The sequence below is a fragment of the Silurus aristotelis genome (genome assembly GCF_946808225.1).
Source record: "Silurus aristotelis genome assembly, chromosome: 11".
NCBI lineage: Eukaryota > Metazoa > Chordata > Actinopteri > Siluriformes > Siluridae > Silurus > Silurus aristotelis.
Window position 1 is genome coordinate 16776896 of NC_139584.1, and position 27293 is coordinate 16804188.

The 27293-nt window shown below is 39.2% G+C and overlaps 2 protein-coding genes across 2 annotated transcripts in view; one reads left to right on the plus strand and one right to left on the minus strand.

The window, feature by feature from the left end:
* Positions 1 to 23816, plus strand: LOC310733280 (clustered mitochondria protein homolog). Its single transcript, XM_083554399.1, has 26 exons — positions 1 to 215; positions 4730 to 4830; positions 5176 to 5347; positions 7094 to 7225; positions 7442 to 7587; positions 12193 to 12347; positions 12428 to 12550; positions 14805 to 14937; positions 15088 to 15180; positions 15299 to 15984; positions 16129 to 16202; positions 16344 to 16448; positions 16547 to 16647; positions 16788 to 16940; positions 17026 to 17088; positions 17173 to 17408; positions 17511 to 17595; positions 18969 to 19122; positions 20536 to 20675; positions 20751 to 20831; positions 21861 to 21986; positions 22093 to 22202; positions 22334 to 22427; positions 22556 to 22684; positions 22766 to 22839; positions 22921 to 23816. Exons 1-26 carry the CDS (start codon positions 170 to 172, stop codon positions 23333 to 23335), a joined length of 3927 nt encoding a protein of 1308 aa, XP_083410525.1. The 5' UTR covers positions 1 to 169; the 3' UTR covers positions 23336 to 23816.
* Positions 23434 to 27293, minus strand: part of srrd (SRR1 domain containing) — an 8793-nt gene continuing 4933 nt past the window's right edge. Inside the window, exons 2-7 of the mRNA XM_083554601.1 lie at positions 25200 to 25240; positions 24962 to 25119; positions 24788 to 24886; positions 24225 to 24376; positions 23960 to 24005; positions 23434 to 23655 (exon numbers count right to left, since the gene is read on the minus strand). Of these exons, the coding sequence (XP_083410727.1) occupies positions 23458 to 23655; positions 23960 to 24005; positions 24225 to 24376; positions 24788 to 24886; positions 24962 to 25119; positions 25200 to 25240 (694 nt within the window). The 3' untranslated portion in view covers positions 23434 to 23457. The remainder of the gene's footprint in view (positions 23656 to 23959; positions 24006 to 24224; positions 24377 to 24787; positions 24887 to 24961; positions 25120 to 25199; positions 25241 to 27293) is intronic.

Sequence of the window (27293 nt, forward strand, 5' to 3'; positions counted from 1 at the left end):
AGGCAGGGCTGAGGGAAAAACAGAAGAGAAAAAAAAAGGAGTGAAAAAGTTGAAGCACATTCACACCTGATAGCTCGGGTAACACCACGCTGTAAAAGTACACGATCGAGAAAGTTGACGCTTTCGAAAAAAACCCTCTATAAGAGAAAGAAGTGGAGCAAAGGACAGAATGAGAGACTCAGCAAAAAGAGGAAATGGAGAGCAGAGGCAAATGGGTAAGAACAGCCCATGGAGTTTATCTTTCGTTCCTGATCCCCCCCCCCTTCTTTTCCTTCTTTTTGTCCCTTACTTTTCTTTCGGGTAGATCATCAACACTTTACAACCCTCATCCATTTTGTTCAATCCTCCCTGCTCCTGGGCTGTAGAAAGAGTTGATGTTGGGAAAAAGGATTCAAAGCTGGGCAGAAATATGTGTTTTCTCTAGTACCCCAGAGGACCTAGAGTAATAGGAGTAAAGTTGACAGTACATAGTTTTCAGATGACTACTGTGTATTTTCTCGTCTCTTCACACTCTACTGTCACACAATCCTGAGCTAGGGTGAATGTTTCTTCCAGCAGTTTTCTGAATTTCTTCTGCAGAATATTAGCTCCAATTTGGGACTTCCTCTGCCTTTTCACATTAGTTTCTTTGCCTGCTTTAACACCCACCCGAACTGGAAATAGCAAGCAGGGTTTACACATGGAGTGGTAAAGGTGTTGTTGCATCATCTACTGATCTGTTCTACAGGAAAGCATTGCCTTTGCAGAATATCTTGTTTGTTTTTTGGTGCAAAACGAAAATCCACTCAACAGTATACTGTAACCAGTGAACACTTTGTAACCACTGTCGTTATAGCTTTGACTTTTGGGATGGCATATAGACTGGCACGACTTATTTGTTTGCAACTTATTTGGCCAACCCAAATAATCTTGACTAAGAGAGGGACTATTAGTTATATGATTAGTTAGCTCACATTTTTTTTAAAGCAAATAAAACAACAAAACCTCCAAAAACTCCAGGACACGGGCTGATGAACACTTCTGTGGAGAGAAAATAGAAGCTTGTCATAGTTTATTAAGGATTTCTTGATTTAAGGGGTGACCCTCCCACCATCATAAACCTTCTTTCAACCTGGCACTTTTACTACCTTATTGAAGATTGTTCTGGCATCGAGCCAAAAATGCTTTAGAAATTCAAATGTGTAGCCCTGTTAGAAAATGTATTGCTGAACATTGAAGAGAAGGGCCTGTGTTTTTGTGTCCTTTGTATTTGAATGATTCTTCCATTTTTGGACCAGTTTCAAACTGCCGACCAACAATCACCATGGGGTAATTCCTCCTCCACCAACATGCTTAGAAGCCCCAGGTGTCTATGCAAGAAAATGTGACCGTTTCTTCTTTCCTTTAGGCAGGTTTGTTATAACAGGCAAGATTACACCAAATCAAGCTGGGTCTTGTCTTATTAAAAGATTTCAAATGTGCAAATATAAAGCTGAAAGCAGAACCGTTAACACGAGTGACTCACATTTCGAATAATGCAATAAAATTGTATTTTGGCTGTTTGCGTGCGCACACACACACACACACACACACACACACACACACACACACACACACAAAAAAGTTTAATGGGTTTGGTTGGTTTAATATTGCTTTGTGTTTCAAACAGAAACAAATTCTTTGCGTATGTATGTTTTTGATCATAATTTGGCACGGTGTGTTTTGATGACCAGCATTGGTAGTTTTAATAGTTGTTTTACCTCTGGAGGTCATGCAGGGGCTTTTGTATTTGATTAGATAGAATACTGTAACTATTCTTAACTAATAATGTGCTGCTATTATGAATAGTTATGAAGGCACTTACTCTGGTATTTTAGAGCCATTATTAACCAAATGTCATTATTTTGTAGGTCAGTATCAAATAATGCTATTTTAGAACCTTCTCTATTGTTTACTAAGATGAAACTTTCTGTAATATATATGTAAAACATCAAGTATTTGCCTGTGTCTAAATAGATAGAACCTCTGCAGAGAGCGATTTTTTTATTTATTTATTTATTTTTTGCATTAACATGACAACATTACAGCACCAACTTCCACAACACATTCAAATGACTACAAAATAAATGACAGCTGTTAGGAACACTATGATGTCTCACATACATAATTTCATGGCAAATTATCATAAAATCATTTTTTTTCTTGTTTTGTTTTTTTTAAGTTTTTTTTTCTATCAGGGCACTAAAACAATGATAAAGCTGTATGAGAACCAAATCCTTTTAGAAAGGTTGCATTCAATGTGATTTACTGTAAATTGGGACTTAGCAGATCTATATGCTAAAGAGGCTAATGGACCAGTGCATCCTGTCCCAGAGGTTTTCTGGTTCTTGTTAGGTGTAAACTACAATATACATAATGCTTTTCAGGCACACCATTTTTGGGCTTAGATGCCATTCTGTCTTGACAGTGTGTTCATTGTTGTGCAGTCCTAATCTGTGAGTTACTGTGTGCTAGCCAAACTTGTGTGGCTAAATCATGCAGTTCAACACGTGGCAGTATCTCCAAACATCTAAAATAATCTGAGGATTAGATAGGCTGCCTTAGGTACTACTATGTGATGATATAATACCTTGGATTTACACAGCCCTTGTGCTACTGTGACACCTGAGCTGGTGTGGGAGGGGTCCTTGGTAACTATCTCTCTTCAGAGCAGCACCTCTTACATGTGGACAACTGCCATGCAAAAAGCAGTGCTTCTAGTGCAAGTAAGACAAAGGTGCATCTCTGTCTGATATTTTAGGTCCAACCACAGGCATTTGAGGATAATCCATTAAGAAAGTCTTTAAGTTCCCACAAACCCTCAACACGTGCTGGTATTGTGTGTGTATATAGCAACCTGCCTGAATTCATTTGGTGTGCACAATAATATGGTGGGGGACAGCATGGGTTAGAATTGTGTGACCTGTTCTTTGTTTAGAAGGTTACCACAATAGGACTCTTTAGTATGTGTTAGCGGTGAACATGCATTATACATCAAGAGAGGACTTTTCATTCATGGTAGCAGACTAGAAGTTGCTAGATGTGTAAAAAAAAAATACACACTTAAGAAAACTGCACCTGGATTAGTGCTGTACTCAGTGATCCCCAACCCCCGAGCCGGCACCGGTCCGTGGGTCAATTGAAGGAATACATAACTTAGATTATTTCCGTTTTATTTATTATCTGATTCTGAATGTTGTTTGTTTTGGAAAATGACCGGATTCCACCACATCTGTCTATGACTCACTCTTGATGCATGTCCTGATGCCTCGGTCACATGTCTTGCCAACATCCGATACCTTCTTAAAGGGGCTGCTCCGGCCGCTAACACATAATACATTAACACTAAATTCAACCCCCCAAGCAAGCAAAATGAACAAAAAACAACACAGTAGATTCAAATTTATTATTATATTTAGAAAATACCAGTTTTTATGCCGGTTGTATCATTTCATTTTGTTGTATTTTTCCACCACACTTTAAAGGCCGGTCCGTGAAAATATTGTCTGACATTAAACCAGTCCGTGGTGCAAAAAAATGTTGGGGACCACTGCTCAGCATAGTTTGTAGCTAACTCAAGAACAGCATGGTTATATGGGATAACAATGCTAGAAAGATAACAAAAAACCTGACTTGAAGATATTGTAGATAATGAGTCCTTTTTTGGAAGACAGGTTACCTAAAGCAGTTATCTTGTACTGTACCACAAAAAAGCTTTGAGGTGTACATGAGGTGAACAGAATGAAATGAAAATTATGGTTGCATGACTTCACACAGCCACCTTAAGCATTTCGATAGATCACTACATGTGTGTGCATGCACAAAGAAGGTATCCAGGTGATCCTCCTTGTCCCTGGGTGTGAAGTTGACATAAAATGTTAAATCCGGGCTGGAACTACAGTACCGTCTGATCTAAAGCTATGTCACCTTGCACAAATAAAATTGAAAATGTTTAAAATGTGGGCAAATTTAGCTTTTTTATAATTAGTTTATTAGAAATCAGTGTTTAGCCTGGTTTTAGATGCTTTTACCCATTTCATACATTCAATTTGTCAATTTGCTTTTGCAAGAAATGCTTTCTTATTCCAGTTAATGTTAATTTGAAGAAGTCTAGGATTTAATAATTAATATTTTATATTTAACCTCATATGATGTAGAACCATTCAGCTATACTTTAGATATTTTTTACTTGCTAAGGTCTCATTTTCTGCGGTACAAACACCTGTTGTACATGTTTAACTGTTGTGATTAGTAAAAGTGCTAGGTGGAGGAACATTTTAAGACTGAAATAACGGTTTTAAAATATGCCTTATTTTTTAGTTAACATTTTTCCCAGCCAACATTTTCCTTTGGATTATTTACATTTGTATTACTAGATATGTGTCAGGTATTTGGCAGCTCCCTTCTGAGACGTGTGGGTGCAGGAGAGGATTCCTGGATGATGACTGCAGAGCACATTTAAGTGTGAATTCTGCTGTTCTCATTACAGCTACACTACCAGTTGCTGGCAGCAGCTACAGTACCAGCAAATACATATACACTATCGGTTTTCAGTGGCTTGAATACTAATTGGGAAGATTAAATTTCACAGCAATGAAAATGCAGTGTCAAAATGATGGAAATACTACAAATGGCCCAACTTTTAATATGAATTTTAGCCTAAACATTCCCAAATATAATAAATGTAGTAACTTATTATTTCACTGTCCAGATTCAGCCAATGGAAAACAAACTGGAGTACTGGTGAAGGAAGATGATTGCTCATATACTGTGAAGATCCAAGGGGCAGGAGTGGATGCGTTTGAGCTAACGGTGAGACTGTTTTCAGAGAATAAATAAGATATACTGAGATAAAATAGGTTGATATTTATTATTTTCATCCCAAAACTAATTAAATAAATTCACTGTTCATATTCAGTGGTTCATATCTATTACATCCATAAATACGTGGATGCTAGGTACTTCTCAGGTTACATTATCTCAATAAATAAGTATTTTTTTGAGTACAAATTTGCGGCTCACTCCCCTAAATTGTGTACTTCATGCTTTCTGATAATATTTAATTATTAGATGTGTAGTAGAGAGCAGTAATCTCTGTTGAGAAAGAAAAAACAGGGCCTTAAAATGTTGGACATTTATATGTGGTTGTCTTTACAGATCCCTGGGTTCTGTCTTGTCCAGGATGCCTTAATGACGATTCTTAATAAAGAAGAAGTGGCCCCTCGGACATCTCTTGCTCTCTCCATGTCTGGTGCAAACCTCGACCCTTTTGCTGAGCTCCAGAGTATCAAAGGCTTCAAAGCAGGAGTCACACTCAGATTAATAGAGGGCAAGTAATAAATAGTTTCAGCATGACTCATAGTGCATATTTGTATCACATTTAGTGAAATGGGCTATGGCTTTCATGTGAAATGCAATGCATATAAACTCACTGCAAAATCTTAAAATATTGCATTCATTGGATTTTTGAATGTGTAGTTTGGCTATGGTCACTAGAGATCACAGTGTGTTCCAGTGTTAACTTTCATACTAATGCTAAACATTGTGTTAAAACAGTGTTATGGTTCATATATGCTTAACAGGCCTGAATGCAAACTGAATACAGTAGTCCTCATTCATGCAATTATCTAATTCACCATTCAGTTGGCACCTTTACAGCACACAAAATCAGGCAGATAAAAGTCCACTCCACACTTTAGAATATGGAAAAGTGTTCTCTGTGATTTTACCCATTGCATGGTTGTTGGTGCCAGATCTTCTGGTCTCTGTATTTTTAGAAACTGCTTCTCTCTGATGATTCCCCCCCAGTCAAGTTATAAAAGGGTGTGAAAAACAAACCACCTATTGTGTGGGAAGACTCTGCAGGCTGAAACACCTTGTTAATGAGAGAGATCAGAGGAAAATGACCAGAATGATATAAGCTAACAAAAAGGCTATTGTAAGTCAAATAAACACTTTACAACTACGATGAGCAGAAATGCATTGCATTATGCAGATCATGTTTCACTCCTTTCAGCATGTGCAAATTAAACCATGTAAAAAGGTGATAGTTTTTAAAAAAAAAAATTTTTTTATCCTTAAACAGGCCAGATTTGGTTTGTCTGTGCCTCGGAATCCTGTGGTCTTCTGTTTACACCACAAGCTTTGATGTTTTTTACATGCTAAGATGCATTTTTGCTCACCTTATTTGTAAAGAGTGAATATATAAACTATTGTAATCCCTCTGACAGCATAAACTAATTAGGCATTTTTTTTTCTAACCTCTTTTATTTTATTGTATAAAAATCCCAGAAGATCAGCAGTTCCTGAAAGAAAATTATTTCATGATCAAAGTCACAGTGATTATTTTTTTCCTATTTTAATATTTGATGTGAACATTGACTGAAACAATTGACCTGTATTTGTATAACCTAACACGTGAATGGCTGATTAGATAACTGCAGGTGTATGGGTGTTCATATAAATTGAAAAGCGAATGTCTATATTTACATTCACGCCATTTGGCAGACCCCCTTATCCAGTGATTTACAACTGAGCAAGGGAGGGTTAAGGGTCTTGCTCAAGAGTCCAGCAGTGGCAGCTTGGTGGTGGTGGGATTTGAACTTGTCCAATGCCTTAACAACTGAGCTGCCACCTGCCCCACATATTGATACCCCCTCCACCATCTCCACCTCCACATATTTCACACAAGTTACATTGATGATTGTGAAAATCCTAATGGATAAGGAAAGTGCTGTTCATCTTTCTAGATGAGTATTCGAAATAAAGCTTGAAAAAGGAAATTATGGCATTTTATCTAATACAATATTTGTATATTTATCTAATTACACAACAGTAAAAAGGCAAATTTAACTTTGCATTTCTTGTTTTAATACGGCCTGAGATGTAATTTTTAAAATCATATTTGAACCCATTCGTGACTGTAAGAAAACAACTGAATTTCACGGAATCATAACCACACCCGTGTGTAACGGCTAGCGATTATTAAGGTATCATTAAAATGTGTGTGACTCTTACAACTTGATGGTGCTTGTCCTGAGCTTACCTTTCACGTGTGCTTTTGTGTCTGTTCCAGAGCCATACTCACCCCGGTCAGCTCAAGCTCATCTGGCTCGTGTTCAGGAGCTGTTGAGTGCTCCTAGTCCTCAGGATGCCTTAAGGGAGGGCAGATCCCAGAGTGTACTAAATACACTCACACACACTGCTGGTATGAAGCAATGAGTTATCAGTAAAGTCTCGTCACTTCCCAACACATTACTATAGCTCTAATGTATGTAAGCTGGATATTAGTGAACTATGTGATTCATACGTTCTTCTTCTAACATGTTTTTTTTTCTCAGTTCTCCTGCTATAGACATATTGGTTTATAAAAAAAGAGGGCTGCTGTCTATGTAGCATTGTTAAATATGTGTCTGTGTTTTAGATGCTTCTTCTAGTCACTCATCAAAGGGCAAAAAAAATAAGACTGAGCAGACCAGCGAAACTCCTTCACCTCCTGACTACATCGTACCTGGGGCTACTGAGCGCCCTCCTCTGGCCACCTTACTGCCCAATAGCACATATTCTGAGGTATACACACACACACACACACACACACACACACACACACATTTTATATAACTTTCTTTCGGCTTCACTCATTAGGGGTCGCCACAGTGGATCATCCGTATTCATGATCTGCATGTTCGATTTGGCACGTTTTTACGCTGGATGCCCTTCCTAACGCAACCCTCCCGATTTATTTGTGCTTGGGACCGGCACTAAGAGTGCACTGGCTTGTGCAACCATATATATATATATATATATATATATATATATATATATATACAGTGAGGAAAATAAGTATTTAAACACCCTGCTATTTTGCAAGTTCTCCCACTTAGAAATCATAGAGGGCTCTGAAATTGTCATCGTAGGTGCATGTCCACTGTGAGAGACATAATCTAAAAAAAAAAATCCAGAAATCACAATATATGAATTTTTTTACTATTTATTTTTTTATGATACAGCTGAAAATAAGTATTTGAACACCTGTCTATCAGCTAGAATTCTGACCCTCAAAGACCTGTTAGTCTGCCTTCAAAATGTCCACCTCCACTACATTTATTATCCTAAATTAGATGCAACTGTTTGAGGTCGATAGCTGCATAAAGACACCTGTCCACCCCATACAATCAGTAAGAATCCAACTACTAACATGGCCAAGACCAAAGAGCTGTCCAAAGACACTAGAGACAAAATTGTACACCTCCACAAGGCTGGAAAGGGCTACGGGGAAATTGCCAAGCAGCTTGGTGAAAAAAGGTCCACTGTTGGAGCAATCATTAGAAAATGGAAGAAGCTAAACATGACTGTCAATCGCCCTCGGACTGGGGCTCCATGCAAGAACTCACCTCGTGGGGTCTCAATGATCCTAAGGAAGGTGAGAAATCAGCCCAGAACTACACGGGAGGAGCTGGTCAATGACCTGAAAAGAGCTGGGACCACCGTTTCCAAGGTTACTGTTGGTTATACACTAAGACGTCATGGTTTGAAATCATGCATGGCACGGAAGGTTCCCCTGCTTAAACCAGCACATGTCCAGGCACGTCTTAAGTTTGCCAATGACCATTTGGATGATCCAGAGGAGTCATGGGAGAAAGTCATGTGGTCAGATGAGACCAAAATAGAACTTTTGGGTCATAATTCCACTAAACGTGTTTGGAGGAAGAAGAATGATGAGTACCATCCCAAGAACACCATCGCTACTGTGAAGCATGGGGGTGGTAGCATCATGCTTTGGGGGTGTTTTTCTGCACATGGGACAGGGCGACTGCACTGTATTAAGGAGAGGATGACCGGGGCCATGTATTGCGAGATTTTGGGGAACAACCTCCTTCCCTCAGTTAGAGCATTGAAGATGGGTCGAGGCTGGGTCTTCCAACATGACAATGACCCGAAGCACACAGCCAGGATAACCAAGGAGTGGCTCTGTAAGAAGCATATCAAGGTTCTGGAGTGGCCTAGCCAGTCTCCAGACCTAAACCCAATAGAGAATCTTTGGAGGGAGCTCAAACTCCGGGTTTCGCAGCGACAGGCCAGAAACCTGACTGATCTAGAGAAGATCTGTGTGGAGGAGTGGGCCAAAATCCCTCCTGCAGTGTGTGCAAACCTGGTGAAAAACTACAGGAAACGTTTGACCTCTGTAATTGCAAACAAAGGCTACTGTACCAAATATTAACATTGACTTTCTCAGGTGTTCAAATACTTATTTGCAGCTGTATCATACAAATAAATCGTTAGAAAATCATATATTGTGATTTCTGGATTTATTTATTTTTTTTGATTATGTCTCTCACAGTGGACATGCACCTACGATGACCGTTTCAGACCCCTCCATGATTTCTAAGTGGGAGAACTTGCAAAATAGCAGGGTGTTCAAATACTTATTTTCCTCACTGCATGTACAGTGGGTACGGAAAGTATTCAGACCCCCTTAAATATTTCACTTTTTGTTATATTGCAGCCATTTGCTTAAATCATTTAAGTTCATTTCTTTTCCTCATGAATGTACACATAGCACCCCATACTGACAGAAAAACACAGAATTGTTGACCTTTTTGCAGATTTATTAAAAAAGAAAAACTGAAATATCACATGGTCCTAAGTATTCAGACCCTTTGCTGTGACACTCATATATTTAACTCAGGTGCTCTCCATTTCTTCTGATCATCCTTAAAATGGTTCTACACCTTCATTTGAGTCCAGAAATTTTTTATTATACTGATTGGACTTGATTAGGAAAGCCACACACCTGTTTATATAAGACCTTACAAATCACAATGCATGTCAGAGCAAATGAGAATCATAAAGGTAAAAGGAACTGCCTGAAGAGCTCAGAGACAGAATTGTGGCAAGGCACAGATCTGGCCAAGGTTCCAAAAATTTTTTTGCTGCACTTAAGGTTTCTAAGAGCACAGTGGCCTCCATAATCCTCAAATGGAAGACGTTTGGGACGACCAGAACCATTCCTAGAGCTGGCCGACCGGCCAAACTGAGCTATCGGGGGAGAAGAGCCTTGGTGAGAGAGGTAAAGAAGAACCCAAAGATCACTGTGGCTGAGCTCCAGAGATGCAGTCGGGAGATGGGAGAAAGTTGTAGAAAGTCAACCATCACTGCAGCCCTTCACCAGTGGGGCTTTATAGCAGAGTGGCCCAACGGAAGCCTCTCCTTAGTGCAGGACACATGAAAACCCGCATGGAGTTCTCCAAGATGGTGAGAAATAAGATTCTCTGGTCTAATGAGACCAAGATAGATCTTTTTGGCCTTAATTCTAAGCGGTATGTGTGGAGAAAACCAGGCACTGCTCATCACCTGTCCAGTACAGTCTCAACAATGAAGCATGGTGGTGGCAGCATCATGCTGTGGGGGTGTTTTTCAGCTGCAGGGACAGGACGACTGGTTGCAATAAAGGGAAAGATGAATGCGGCCAAGCACAGGGATATCCTGGACGAAAACCTTCTCCAGAGTGCTTTGGACCTCAGACTGGGCTGAAGGTTTACCTTCCAACAAGACAATGACCCTAAGCACACAGCTAAAATAACGAAGGAGTGGCTTCACAACAACTCTGTGACTGTTCTTGAATGGCCCAGCCAGAGCAATGACTTAAACCCAATTGAGCATCTCTGGAGAGACCTAAAAATAGCTGTCCACCAACGTTTACCGTCCAACCTGACAGAACTGGAGAGGACCTGCAAGGAGGAATGGCAGAGGATCCCTGAATCCAGGTGTGAAAGACTTGTTGCATCTTTCCCAAAAAGACTCCTGGCTGTATTAGATCAAAAGGGGGCTTCTACTAAATACTGAGCAAAGGGTCTGAATACTTAGGACCATGTGATATTTTAGTTTTTCTTTTTTAATAAATCTGCAACAGTGTCAACAATTCTGTGTTTTTCTGTCAATATAGGGAGCTGTGTGTACATTCATGAGGATAAGAAATGAACTTAAATGATTTTAGCAAATGGCTGCAAAATAAAAAAGAGTGAAAAATTTAAGGGAGTCTGAATACTTTCCGTACCCACTGTATATGTATGTATGTATGTATGTGTGTGTGTGTGTGTGTGTGTGTGTGTGTGTGTGTGTGTGTGTGTGTGTGTGTGTGTGTGTGTGTGTATATATATATATATATATATATATATATATATATATATATATATATATAAAATTATTATTTTATTTATCTATTTATACATTTTTATTAGAGGTGTAAAAAGTTCACAAGTCGGTACGTACCTCGGTTTTTAAGTCATGGTTTGGTTTAATTTCAGTACAGTTAGGGGGAAGATAAAATTGAAAACATAAAATTGCTTGTTGGTTTTTATTAAATCAATTTATTATTATTATTAACATATTTCAAACAATTTGAAATAAAATACCTGCTTTGTTGAAAAAATATATAAAATAATATTTAATAAAATTGAATACAAAATAAAATACACTTTTTAAATTAAATTGATTAAACTGAGTCTTTTTCTTCTTCTTCTTCTTCTTCTTCTTCTTCTTCTTTCGGCTGCTCCCATTAGGGGTCGCCACAGTGGATCATCTGTCTCCATACCACCCCCTGTTCTCTACAGCTGCCTTTTTCAAACCAACTACCTGCATGTCTTCACTTATCACATCCATAAACCTTCTCCTTGGCCTGTCTAATTTTCCTCCTTACTGGTGGCTCCATCCTCATCATTCTCCTACTGATATACCCCATGTCCCTCCTCTGCACATGTCCAAACCATCTCAACCCGAGATGTCCCTCTAATAAACTAATTTCTAATCCTGTCCACCTTCGTCACTCCCAACGACAACCTCAGCATCTTCAGCTCTGCTACCTCCAGCTCCACCTCCTGTCTTTTACTCAATGCCACTGTCTCTAAACCATATAACATCGCAGGTCTCACCACAGTCCTATAAACTCACCCTGCCAGCACTCTTTTCTTCACTTCTCTAACACTCTCCATTAGTTCCGTTTGGTGTCCTGATGATTTTACGTAATTTAAACCCCATAATTACTTTACTTTAAAACGTTTACAAAATATTTTGACTTCATGCTCTATGTTGAGTAGGGTTTCACTAATAAACAACACAAAATGATGTCTATACCGTGACACGATATGTTAATGATAATAATGGTCTTCATAATAGGTTCCCAACTGCCTGCTGGATTTGTCACTTAGCTGTTGGAACCCCCCACCGGGCTCCAGGAAACTCCAGGGTGACTATCTGTACATTAGCGTCCAAACACTGGAGGGCAAGCACTATGACATTACTTCATCTCCTCGAGGGTTCTATGTAAACAGGTGAGAACAACGTTTAACCCAACCTAACCCAAAACCTAGCCAGCTGCACTTCCTCTGACTGTTTGTCTATTTGATTTAAGGTCCACTGTGGATGTTTTTGACCCACGTCCTGCCTCATCCACTGCAGTGTGTCACTGCCTGACTGACCTGCTGTCTCAAATCAGTCCACAGTTCAAGCATAACTTCAGTACACTCCGACACAGGTAACCCAGTGTACACAGCTTGTTGGTTCTGTTCATTACTTAGAAATTGAAGTACACTGCTATGCTGCCTCAATAAAAATGCCAGAGGAGCCTGATGATGAATAAATCTGAAATGAGTGACGGCTGAAAAAACTATATATTAACTGAATATATCCCTGGAGTTCCCTCCCCAATTTCTCAGCTCTTATACATAACACTTCAGCCTATGTTCTTAACTCAACTACATTTTTCCATTTAAAGAATAACCTGACCGGGCATCCTTGCTTTCTGTTACAGAGTATGGAGAATGTTTTGAGTTTATTAAAATGAAATAACAGAACAGATAAAAAAAACCAAACAAACAAAGGTTTCACTTGTATTAGTACCTTTTAAAGAAGTTTCTAAAGTAGAAGGTTTTTCATAGACTGATGCTACAACTTCAATATGAGAATGATATTATCAGGTAACAGGTAATTTAGCCCAAGATTTACATTCTTCTCTTATCAAAATTTTGTCTTAAGAATTTTTTTCTTCATACACACAAAGTCTTTTAAGTGCTTGACATTAGACTTTAGAGCCGTCACTTTTCCGTTGAGCCCTGAAGAATTTCTGAGCTAAACATTTTTGCAGGGAAACACCGAAGCTCTGTTTTTAGAGGGGCCATTGGGTCCTGTCTGATGAAGACCCCTCTGACCTGATTACCGAGTTTAGCATACGCTCTCTGTGATTTGGATGTTCCAACTTTTTTCCATTTTACAATTTAAAAGCTTTTGTGAGCATTGTAAAAATGTTTTTCATAGCTTTGTCCAATGTGTGATGGCACAATTTGGCCATGGAGGGCAATGATTTATTTTTACTATTTATAAATATTATGTATTTATTAAACTTCATGACATTTTATATTTTTATTTAGAATGAATTCGCTAAAATCATGTTATCATGCCATAATATAGATGACTAATTATTAGATTACTAATAATGATTAATGGCTATTACATTAGATGTAATCAGTATATCTAGTGTATCTTACAAAGGGACTAGACCCTAAACATTTCTGCAACCATTTTATTATATGTTCTCAAGAGACAATGCAATGAAATGGAAAGTGGATATATTTTAGAGAAGTCAATGAGCAGTTTTTAAAGCAGTACATATTTACTGTCATCTGAAAATAACTCAACATACAGACATTATTGTCTAAATAACTGGCAACAAAAGTGAGTACACCCTGTAAACATGTCAAAACTTTGTGTAGTGTTTCTTTGTGTGAGCATTATTGTTATGTAGCACACTGCCTTAATCCTCCTGGGCATGGAATTCACCAGAGCTGCACAGGTGGTTGCTGGGAACCTGTTCCACTTCTTCATAATGATTTCACAGAGCTACTAAATGTTAGACACATAGACACTTCTCCACCTTCCACTTGAGGATGCCCCACAGGTGCTCAATAGGGTTCAGGTCTGGTGTACTCACTTTTGTTGCCAGCTATTTTAACACTAATGGCTGTATGTTGAGTTATTTTCAGAGGACAGTAAATCAATACTACTATACAAGCTGGACATTATTACACTATAATTGTTATACACAATAATTATAATATACTATTCTAATATATCCAATCTTCATTTTTATAGTATTGTCCCTTGAGAAGATACTAAAATGGTTGCTGAAATGTGATGTGTGTACTTACTTTTGTGAGATATTGTATGTACATTTGTGTGTGTGTGTGTGTGTGTGTATATGTATGTATATGTGTATATATATATATATATATATATATATATATATATATATATATATATATATATATATATATATATATATAATTTTATTTTTTTTTTTCTACAAGAGATTGGAATTTCTTCAGAATGCCGAATGTGTATTTGATACACATTTGTTACACTTGTTGTATAAGAATTACAATCAGGTTTATTGGCCTTGAGGAACAACACAATTGGCCAAGGAATTTGGTTCCAGCTGCTAGTAACTTAAAAGTACAGATATAAAGAACACTATACATTTAGCTTATAGGCAAGACTATACAAGACAATACATATTATATGAGACTGTACAGACAATCCAGATTAAATAAGCCCATATTATACAGAGTATATGACAGACCAGTAATGTACATAAAGTGTGAGAGTCCATGGTAGTGCAAATAGAAGTAGTGTGCATCAAAGTAGCAATGTTTTATGCTCATGCAGAACAGTTCACCAGGCAGAACTCAAAAACAGTAAATATATTAAAATGTATGTGTCTTATGCAACCTCAGGCCTACACTGTCGACAGAAGAGTCCATGTCCACCCCTTACCATACAATGAGCTGGCTTGGAGGTTCGGCACTCTACTCTCATAAAACTAACCATAGCTGTAGACTGGGTTTGGAGCAAGGCCTTAACGCTCAGGTATTTCATCTTTAAATCTCTCTCTCGTCCCCATTTCTAAAATGTATGGCTCTTCTAGCCATCAATTCAGTCTATACATTGTTGGTCACTATGTGTGTGTGCGTGTGTGTGTGTGCGTGTGTGTGTGTGCGCGTGTGCGCGTGTGTTCAGGCACCAGACTGGAATGAGGAAATGCAAACAGCTAGAGATCTACCACAGACCACATTAGAAGAGAGACTCCAAAGAGAAAAAACCTTACTACAGGTCCAGACATTTAAAAACCAGTGCATGCACATAATCAAGATATTTAAATCAGTGTATATTTTCATACACTGTACTTAACCTACCAGTCTGAAACCGTTCCTTTTCCTAATCCCTACAGGTCAATAGTGCCTTTACATGGGCTGTGGCCCAGGCTGCTGAAAAAGTGATTGATGGCTTTGTTGATCCAATTAATGGCGCTAACGAAGCTCCAGCATTCCTGTGGGGTGGCCTGTTTATGAACATTGGTGGGCCTGGAGAAGATTGGATGGGTGGGGAACGGGGTCGAAGGGCAGCACAGAGACTTGAACTTCAAGCCATACAGGCCTACAGTGATTTAGAAGGAGACTTGCAGGCTCTACACACCCTGCCTACTGCTCTAGCTGACTACCGAGGCCTTCGTCTTTGTGCCCAAGGTCTGGCACCTGGCATTCAGTCTCAGGACCAGACTGGGGTCCCGACTGGTCTCCTGTATAGCCTGAGTACCGGGGCGTTAGAGAACCCAGCACGGAGGAAGCTCTTACATTTGCTAGCCCAGTCAGCCAAGGCCCTTGGCCTGCAGAGGCATGCAGTAGTGGGCCCTGCTGGCTATCAGGTGGCTCTGTTCACCTCCATTGATGCCCAAGGACTGTTGGGAGCAGATGGTCGTTATTACATACTTGATGTATTCCGTACATCCCCTGCTGATGCCAACTTCTATTTGGCAGAAGGGGAAGAAGAGGCAAAAGAGGGCAGCGATTCCAGGCGTTTCCCTCATGGGCTTTGTCGTCTAAGGCCAGAGCTAATCAAGGCTTTTGTGCAACACAAGTAAGCACTAATTGGTATTATGCTTGTGCTAAGGCGTGGGTAAAGTAGCATTAAAATAGTATTTTATGAATTTTGTTCTGTTTTATGAGTGTGTCATTAGTTCTGTTGGTCTATATGTTTTATTATGTATAAACGTTATTTCAGGCATACTGAGTTTACAAAGCATGTAAAAGAAAAGATGGAGGAAATCGAAGGCATGGAGGATAGTGAAACATCAGGTAAGAAAGCAATCTTGGGTTTAAAATTTGTTGTACAGAAAATGGCCACGACTACTACTAATAATAACAACTCAGTCTTCACAGCTTATTTTTTTAGTTGAGACATGGATATGTATTGAGTAGATTTCTTGTGAATTACAGGTGACTCTCCAGGCACAGAAGCAGTGAGAGCGGCATGCAAAAAAGTCGGCTCTCTCAGTGAAATCATCTTTGAGATACGTTTTAACCCTGATGTCTTCTCTCCAGGCAAGGACCTCATTATACAACAAATGACACATCAAATTTCTTCTTATGAAATGAATAGGCTGTCCAGCATTAAACTATTTCTTTTTCTTTCTTTGCAGGTGTGCAGTTTCCCAATTCAGAAAGTGCTGCTGTGACCTTACAAGAGCGATTATTAAAAGAAGCTGCTGCATTCATTGTCAATGATCAGACACTCGCATTTGTAAGTGACATAAACGTTATATATTGCTAAATTCTAACCATGCATAAGCCCTTTAAGACACCTTTGCTTAGCATTTTATATAATGTATTTACCAGTGCTTATTATTTTGTATTAATACAATTGTGTTGGCTGATGGGCAGATAAATGACTGTTTGCACTGCAATGAGATGCCCATAGATGGAGCAACACTACGAAAAGCCCTACATCAGAAAGGCATAAACCTCCGATATTTAGGTCACTTGATATCCTCCATCAATCAGTCAGAACACAAGGAGAAGCTGAGGCACATCACTGTAAGAAACTCATGAATAAACAATTTCCTGCATTACCATAACCCCTGTAATGCATCTTCATTCCTTTTTTGTTTCTGTCTACTAGAGATTGGCTTATTGCGAGATAGTAGTTCGCTGTGCTCGAAGGTTCTTCAGTAGCTACATACAGGTAGAGCAATGTTATATAATTGACACATAAACACATACATCCCCACAGTCTATTTCAAAATGTTTTCTGGTTTGTAATTTTCAGGGAGTAGAACTGGCTAACCTTTCAGCAGCTGTAAGTCACTTCTGCTGCTGCTTATTGGTGCCTCACTTTAGCCCAGCCACAAATAATGAGGAGTCGAAGAAACGCTCCAGGAGACGTGGTCATAAAGCTGGAGGGAGTGCTGATAATACTGCATGGAGTTTACTCGGTGGAAATGAGCTGTGGACCAACATATGTCAGGATGCTCTTGAGACTTATGGTCTTAAACAGGGACTTGGGTAAGAGATGAAATTTAGCTTTTTAATATTATGTTTATAATGCATATTTATTCTGATGTTTTCCCAGTACTCGTTTGTAACAAAGACATGAAATGTTTGCAGGTCATATATTGACCACCTGGTTGAGCAGTATGGGCTTCAGAAGATATCCTTATTACGAGAAATCTGCTTGAAGACAGGCATACAGGTACTACAGACCTATTTTATATAAATATTGTAGCCTCAACTATTACATACAAAGTGGTAAATCAAAGTCAAGATCTTGTTTTTGGGCTTGAAGATATTTTAGTATTGTCTACTAATATCATTTATAAATTTCTGGATATCTAAAATGCTCTCTGTATTACTGCTGTCTTTGATAATATTGGGTTTAGACATGGTTAATGACAAGATAAACAAGAAAACAAAGTGAATTAAATTCTTATTCAAATATTAGTAGTGTGGTTTATATGACACTAGACAGGATATTCGTACTGTCACATCTTGGCACTGTAAGTTTCATATTTAGAAAATATATATTGCAGAAAAGTGTTAAGAAACTTGGTACAAGGTTGTAAAAGCTAACAGCATTACTATAAGGGCACATGAGCAACAATGGGCACGTGAGCATCAGAACTGGACCACGGGGCAATAGAAGATTTTGGCCTTGTCTAATAAATCACGTTTTCCTTTACATCACGTGAAAGGCCTGGTGCGTATGCGTCACTTACTTGGGGAACACATGGCACAAGGATGTATGTGAAGAAGATGAGCCAGAGGAGGATGTGTGATGCTTTGGGCAATGTTCTGCTCAGAAACATTGGGTCAAGGCATCCAAATGGATGTAACTTTGACATGTACCATTTACCTATGCAACGTTGCAGACAATTTACACCTTTTTATTAAAAAAAACAAACAAAAAACAGTATTTCCTTGGTTCGAGCAGCAAAACAACGGGTTTGATGTGTTGAGGTGAAATTCCCCAGATCTTAATCCAATCGAGCATCTGTGGGATGTGCTGGACAAACAAGTCCTATTAATGGAGGCCCCACCTCACAACTTACAGGACTCAAAGGATCTGCTGCTAACATCTCGGTGCCAGGTACCACAAAACTCCTTCAGGGGTCTAGTGAAGTCCATGCCTCAGGGCTGTTTTGGCAGCAAAAGGGGGACCAACACAATATTAGGCAGGTGGTCATAATGTTATGCCTAACCGGTGTGTATAGGAAGCCATTGACAAGAAATAGTGCAGAATTTTAAACTTTCACCTGAACAAATGGTCACTATTCACTTTTTCATTCAAAATGAAATATAATGTATGAAAATATAGAAGACATAATAATTGATATTGATATAAGAATTATTAATATAAATATAAAAATATTATCTAAATATACTTGAAATAGAAATATTGCTTACATTTCTTTTGTCAGATAGGAAGACCGACTATATAATTACAGAAAGCCCACAGAGCTTATCATTGAGCATTAATGAAGTTTTTGTATTTCAAGTAAAAAAAAATTTTTTTATGTCTGTGGTGGAAGCATAGTCATGATTTTGTGTTTTTTTTGCTTCTGATAGCTTCGGCTCCGGGATTATAGCTTTGACAACCGTACCAAAGCTCCAATTTCTCCAGATGATGTGCTAAACCTTCTGCCTGTGGTCAAACACATCACCATTCCAACAACTGATGCTATGCGGTCATACTGCGCAGCCAAAAACAGCCTTCAGAAAGGTTTGCTATTAACAAGATTTTCTTCTTGTTTCGGCTGTTCGTGTTACGGGTCGCAACAGCGGATCATCCATCTCCATACCCCCCTGTCCTCTACATCTGCCTCTTTCAAAACAACTACCTGCATGTCTTCCCTCACCACATCCATAAAACTCCTCCTTGGTCTTCCTCTTTTCCTCCTTTCTGGCGGCTCCATCCTCAGCATTCTCCTACCAATACCCCATGTCCCTCCTCTGCACATGTCCAAACCATCTCAATCGTGCCTCCCTCACCTTGTCTCAAAAATGTCCTTAATGTACGTCCCTCTATTAAAGTCGTTTCTAATCCTCTCCATCCTCATCACTCCCAACAAAACCCTCAACATCTTCAGCTCTGCTACCTCCAGCTTAACCTCCTGTCTTTTACACAATGCCACTGTCTCTATAGCATACAACATCGCAGGTCTCACCACAGTCCTATAAACTTTCCCTTTCACTCTTGCAGATACTCTTCTATCACAAATCACTCCTGCCACTCTTCTCCACCCACCCCACCCTGCCTGCACTCTTTTCTTCACTTCTCTAAAACACTCTCCATTACTTTGCACAATTGACCCCAGGTACCTGAACTCCTTCACCTTCTCTACCTCTTCTCTCTGCCACTGCACCACTCCACTGCCCTCCCTCTCATTCACACACGTGTACTCTGTCTTACTCCCTTTCATTCCCCTTCTCTCCAGCACGTACCTCCAGTTCTCCAGGCTCTTCTCCACCTGCTTCCTACTCTCACCACAAATAAGAATATCATCTGCAAACATCACAGTCCAAGGAGGCTCCTGTCTGACCTCGTCCGTCTACCTTTCCATCATCACCGCAAACAGGAAAGGGCTTAGAGCCGATCCTTGATGCAGTCCAACCGCCACCTTGAACCAGTCTGTCATTCCTACTGCACACTTCACTGCTGTCACACTGTCCTCCTACATGTCCTGCACCACCCTCACATACTTCTCTGACACACCTGTAGTGCTTTTCCTCGGCATGAAACCATACTATTGTTCTTCTCAGCCTGGTTTCTACTACTCTTTCCCATAACTTCATGGTATCACTGATCAACTTCATTCCCCTTATCCCTTTTCACTTGCTGCTGCATCTCCTTGTATTCCTGCCTACTTTTCTAATCTGTCTGCTGATCCCACACTGAATCTCACATTACAGTCTTCCTTCTTCAGTTTTCACCATCTTGAATTGAATTAAAACCGTCCTACAGACCACCATCTGATGCTGTTTTGCTACACTGTCTCCTGCCAACAACTTACAAGTCTCTCATTGAAGTCTGCCCCAATCACCAATCGTTCATTCCGAGATTTGACAAGATTTTCTGTTTAGTGTAATATAACAATAAAACTGTTCGTGGTGGTTAAAGGCAGTTCTTTGACAGGGTTGCTGGAGAAGGCGTATGAGCAGTTGAAAGAGGCGGCGTACCTGTTTGGCCGTGCGTGTGACAGTTTACATCCTGAGGCCTGCCACTGTCTCAGTCTGTTGGCGAAAATGGCTTATGTTCAGAACCACCCTGTTGAGGTAGGCATTTGTGCTATAATTGCGTAAGAATAAAAATAACTGACTTTTAAGTTTAATTTATTCATCTCCTTTAAGGCTCGCAGTGTACAAATGAAAGTGGTAGTCATCAGTGAAAGAGTGCTGGGCTTCGACAATCCAAATACTATTCAAGAATATGTGAGTTATATTTATATATATGTTATGTAAAAAACCTTAATTAAAATCTAGTAAAAGCATTTTGCTTATATGTATGTATGTATGTGTGTGCGTGTGTGTAGCTTGTACAGATTTACTGTCCTAAAAATAACTCAACATATAGCCATTATTGTCAAAATAGCTGCCAACAAAAGTGAGTACACTCTAAATGATAACAGCTGTGCGTTGTGTAACCATGCAAAGCCACATGTCCTGTTCATGTTCATGTTTTTGTCTGCATGACAGGACCATATCTGTGATCTTGTGTATCTTGTAATAGAGCAGTTAAAATTTTGTGCTTTCAGTACAATTCTGTCATACTGACCACTGAATGTTCAACATGGCACCTCATGGCAAAAAACTGGGTTTGAGAATTAGAATTGTTGCTCTCCACAAAGATAGCCTATGCTATATCAGTAACTCCCTAAAACTGAGTTACAATACAGTGGTCAAGGTCATACAGAGGTTTTACAAAGACGGTTTCCACTCGGAACAGGCCTCGCAAGGGTCCATCAAAGAAGTTAAGTCCTTAAGCGGAAGGTGGAGAAGCGCCATGTGTTTAACATCCAGAAGCTCTGTGATTTCATTTTAGAGGAGTGGAAGAGGAGCCCAGCAACAACCTGTGCAGCTCTGTTGAATTCCATGCCCAATAGGATTAAGGCAGTGCTACATAACAATGGTGCTCACACAACATATTGACACTCTTCAACCTAGTTTTGACGTTGAACTTGGGGTGTACTCACTTTTGTTGCCAGTTATTTGACAATAATGGCTGTATGTTGTTATTTTTAGAGGACAGTAAATCTGTACCATTATACAAGCCACACACTATTCTAAAATATATCCAAGTTTCATTTCTTTAATATTGCCCCCTGAGAAGATACTAAAATGGTTGCTGAAATGTGAGGCGTTTTGACTTTTGTGAGACACTGTGTGTGTGTGTGTGTATAATAATTGTGTGTGTATATGTAGTATTTTTGTAAAATAAAACCTTTTTGCCCATTCACTTAGGCGTTGTTGGCAGTGTACGTGTTTGCTGGAGGAGAAACTGCTTTAGCTTTGCGGTGTCTGTATCGAGCTAAATTGCTCATGCTAACAGTTCATGGTGAAGATCATCCATATACAGCAGTACTGGATGTGAGTAAAGCACCAATTTAAATATAGAATCATTTACTTTAGAAGTTAACACCTGTATATGAATCATTCTACCGTCATATTTTAACAAAACGTATCTCTCTTTCAGAGTTCTTTGGGCTTAATGCTGCAAGGGGAACAAGCCATGCAGTATCTACAGAGTGCATTGAGACTAAATACTTCTTTCCGAGGTGCCATGGACCTTACAACTGCCCTGAAGTAAGATAAACCATGTTATCAAGTTAGCGCTATATTAAAGCTGATTATTTATGATTGTTAGTGACTCAGATTGTCAGGTCAAGATAAAGATAAAGATAAAAAAAAAAAAAAAAAACCCTGTCTCTCTACAGTCACCACATCTTGGCTCAGAGAATGTGTGTATCAGGCGATTACAGAGGAGCCATGGCTCAAGAGAAGGAAGCACACAACATCTTTTCGAAGCTGGTGAGATGTCTCTCTAAAACCCAAGAACTAATTATATGGAACTCTTGCTAGAACACATTTTTGATATGGAAAGGCAAAACTGTTCCTTAAAATGTTATTGGTCTTAACTGTTTTTGTTGTGTATGTAGTGTGGTGACAGTCATCCGCAGACTAAGTGTAGCTCTGACTTCTTGAACGCCGTCACCCAGCAAGCAGTACGTGTGGAACGGTCCATACGACAGGGAGGGGCAGAGCTTACAGACTTAACACCACCCGAGGTATTTAAGTGATCACATAAAATTGCACTTTGCCCGAGTTTTCGTCTGTTGTTTGTAATGATCTATTAACTGTTTTTTCAGAATCTGATTCCCTCTGCCGAGACTACCCTGGAGCAGTTAGCTCTGGTAAACGGCATCCTGAAAACTTCATACAGGTAAAGCGGCCTAAAATGACCTCATGTAAATGGCTGGTATATAGGCAAAGACTAGACCTTAACTCACTGTTCCTGTTCCAGCATGAGACTAATGGAATTCAAAGAGAAACTGAAGGAGAGAAGAGCCTGCGAGGAAGCGGAAAAGGCTAAAGAAAACTCGTCCGGTGAAGCCGAGGTTGTTGAGGAAGCTGCATCCAGCGAGAAGCAGAATGAAGTGGTGATTGATGAAAAATCTAAGAATGAACCAGAAAAAACAGATGCTCTGGAAGACACACCGGACCATTCTCAAATGAACGGGGAACTGGAGTCTCACATAGAAAATGGAGACTGTGCAACAACTGCACCTGATGATTGTGTATTATCCATAATTTCAATTGAAAAAACAGAGTCAAAAGAGATCATTACAGCAACCAGCACTGAACCAGCTGAATTAAATGGAGAATTCAAGGCTTCTGATAAAGTAATTATTAGGGAGAATGAGACCCAGGAGAATTGAGACATCTACAATTTGATAGCAGACAAAAAGTCTGGGATCACAATATGATTGGGGGAGGTACACACATACATAAATACATACACATACACACTGAGCAATACGTTTAAGCACACTAATTGTCTTTATTTTGGTTCTCTGGCTCTCTGGATGATCTCCAGATCTGGGCAGTGTTCATACTGGGGCTCTGAAGGCTCATCCCAGATTGGTTCCGGGAGTTTAAGAAGCTGGTGTGGGAGGAACCGGATTAGGGCGGTATCATTAAACACGTCAAGGAAACGGTGTGAGCTGGGCAGGCATGTCTCCTCACATACAGTTGTTATCTTATACAAAAAGAGAGTCAAGGGATGCAACTTACAATGGCAAGCACAAAATTATCCCTTCTAAAAAAAAACAGTTCTACAGTTTATCTGGTTTTACTTGATGTAATGAATGTCTACTTCCATTCCTGATGACATTTGCAAATAAACACACTTTCAGTCTGCCCCTTGTATTAAATGTGTTTCATTTTAAAAGTCTTCACCTAACTATATGGTTTCTAAAATAAACAGTCAATATTTTATAAATGTTTGCAATGTAAAAAACTGTGTTATTATTTGCCAGGCCTCACAAAACATTTAAGGATACATGTGAAAGATATCTGTAGTCGCTTTCAAGTTCCCTCTGAAGCGTCCTAGAAAACATACAAAACGTTGATTAAAACAATACATTACGCAGCATTTTTTGAGTGATTTGGGGGGGGGGGGACAAACTTTTGTAAAATGATGTTAAAAAAGTTTATATAATACACACAGAATATCACTTTTAAAATGTTGCCGTTAGTGAACAAAATGATCTAGGATTCTAGGCTTGCTATACATTCAATCTCTGAAGCTGTCTAGTGGGCAAGTACCTCTCCTGAATGCCAAGAAAACTGTTGCCAATGAGGAAGACCTTTGGCAGGATTTCAGGACTCCAATTTTTCCACAGCAAGTTGTTGTACAGAGCTTTTCCACAATGTATCAAGTAGAAGAGGGTGGGCCGGCATACTGCTCGCTTCCCTTCCTAACAAAAGAAGCATACTTGAGAACAATGTACGTCAGAGTAAGGACATGCAGGCATAGAAATGTTTATTTTAAAAAAATCATATTGAATCCAACAGCATTTAGAACGTTAATCTGTTCTCTGACTAAATTAATGCTAATTTTAAAAAAATCCAAAATAAAGGATGCGCTTGGGGAAAAAAAAAAGACAATTAACAATGTAATTTAATACATGTGTTACATTAAGGTGGTATCTAGTATGTGCCTCAGTGCTAGCCAAATCCCAACATTTTTTTAGGTCTTATCAGAACTAATCTCACCAGAGCAAAACTTTGATTGCAGATGTGCTAGATTCATAATCGATTTAATTCTGTAAGATGCTTTGGGACAAAGTCCATTGTTAAAAGCACTATAGTAATAAAAATGATGTTACCTCATTTTCAGTCAGCACAGTAAATCCCAAATCTCTAAGAGTTTCATATTCAGATACTGTAAACACTGGGTCATACAGGCTACACTGGCACACAGGAATCTGATAAACAGGAAAAGAATGTTTACCACCAGCCTTTCATTTTAATTTCAGTTAACATTCTAGATATCATATCACCTGCAATGCATCCAACAGCAGCAGCAACATGGCAAGCTGATATCTAGCAGATACACAGGAGGAGAAGTTGCCCAGGCCATAACATACACATTCCATAAAGCAATCACTTGTTTCAGCTATTCCATCTACAGTCTCTCTCAGGCAGCCAGACAAGATCTCTAACAGGGCAGAAGACATCTGACATTAGTTGACAATCTTCCTGGGATTTGTGTGAGATATTTCTGTGAAATCTGGTCACCTTTCCATTCTGGCCAGAAGTCTTCACACCTCAGCTCATTGCTGCAGGAATAAGATAAATTAATGTACACAGTCCAACAGCAAAACCCTAAACATATGAAGATATTTTCTATTTATAAAAACAAGGACTCCATTCAAAATTAGACAATACAAGTCTAGGAGCAAGTGCCACTGATAAAACTGTGACAATTAAGATAATATTAAAATAATAAAAAACGCGATTCCAAAAAAGTTGGGACTCTGTACAAATTGTGAATAAAAAAGGAATGCAATAATTTACAAATCTCATAAACTTATTTTATTCACAATAGAATATAGATAACATATCAAATGTTGAAAGTGAGACATTTTGGATTTCATGAGAGCTACACATTCCAAAAAAGTTGGGACAGGTAGCAATAAGAGGCTGGAAAAGTTAAAAGTACATATAAGGAACAGCTGGAGGACCAATTTGCAACTTATTAGGTCAATTGGCAACATGATTGGGTATAAAAAGAGCCTCTCAGCGTGTCAGTGTCTCTCAGAAGGAGGTTTACCAATTCCCCCAATGCTGTGGCGAAAAATAGTGGAGCAATATCAGACAGGAGTTTCTCAAGGAAACATTGCAAAGAGTTTGAAGTTATCATCATCTACAGTGCATATCATCATCCAAAGATTCAGAGAATCTGGAACAATCTCTGTGCGTAAGGGTCAAGGCCGGAAAACCATACTGGATGCCCGTAAAGTTTGGGACCTTAGACGGCACTGCATCACATACAGGAATGCTACTATAATGGAAATCACAACATGGGCTCAGGAATACCTCCAGAAAACATTGTCGGTGAACACAATCCACCATGCCATTCGCCGTTGCCGGCTAAAACTCTATAGGTCAAAAAATAAGCCATATCTAAACAGGATCCTGAAGCACAGGCGTTTTTTCTGGGCCAAGGCTCATTTAAAATGCACTGTGGCAAAGTGGAAAACTGTTCTGTGGTCACACGAATCAAAGTTCTTTTTGGAAAACTGGGACGCCATGTCTAAAGAGGATAGGGACAACCCAAGTTGTTATCAGTGTTCAGTTCAGAAGCCTGCATCTCTGATGGTATGGGGTTGCAATAATGCGTGTGGCATGGGCAGCTTACACATCTGGAAAGGCACCATCAATGCTGAAAGGTATATCCAAGTTCTGGAACAACATATGCTACCATCCAGACGTCATCTTTTTTAGGGAAGACCTTGCATTTTCCAACATGACCACATACTGCATCAATTACAACATCATGGCTGCGTAGAAGGAGGATCCGGGTACTGAAATGGCCAGCCTGCAGTCCAGATCTTTCACCCATAGAAAACATTTGGCGCGTCATAAAGAGGAAGATGCGACAAAAAAGACCGGTGACAGTTAAGCCTGTTTTAGACAAGAAAGGGACAACATTCCTATTCCTAAACTTTAGCAACTTGTCTCCTTAGTCTCCAGATGATTGCAGACTGTTATAAAAAGAAGAGGGGATGCCACACAGTGGTAAACATGTCCTTATCCCAACTTTTCTGAGATGTGTTGATCCCATGAAATTTAGAAATCAACTTATTTTTCCCTTAAAATGATACATTTTCTCAGTTTAAACATTTTGAAAGTCATCTATGTTGTATTGTGAATAAAATATTGAAATTTGAAACTTCATTGCATTCAGTTTTTATTCACAATATTTGTACAGTGTTCCAACTTTTTTGGAATCGGGTTTGTTTATCATATATCCACAGAGAAGCATAAGATGCACCAATTTCAAAGTGGTGCTGTTGCTAAAACAGTATATGAATCAACATACAGTGGGGCAAAAAAGTATTTAGTCAGTCACCAATTGTGCAAGTTCTCCCACTTAAAAAGACGAGAGAGGCGTGTAATTTTCCATCACAGGTACACTTCAACTATGAGAGACAAAATTAGTAAAAAAAATCCCGAAAATCACATTGTCTGTTATTTTAAGAATTTATTTGCAAATTATGGTGGAAAATAAGTATTTGGTCATCTACAAAAAAGCAAGATTTCTGGCTCTCACAGACCTGTAACTTCTTTAAGAGGCTCCTCTGTCCTCCACTTGTTACCTGTATTAAT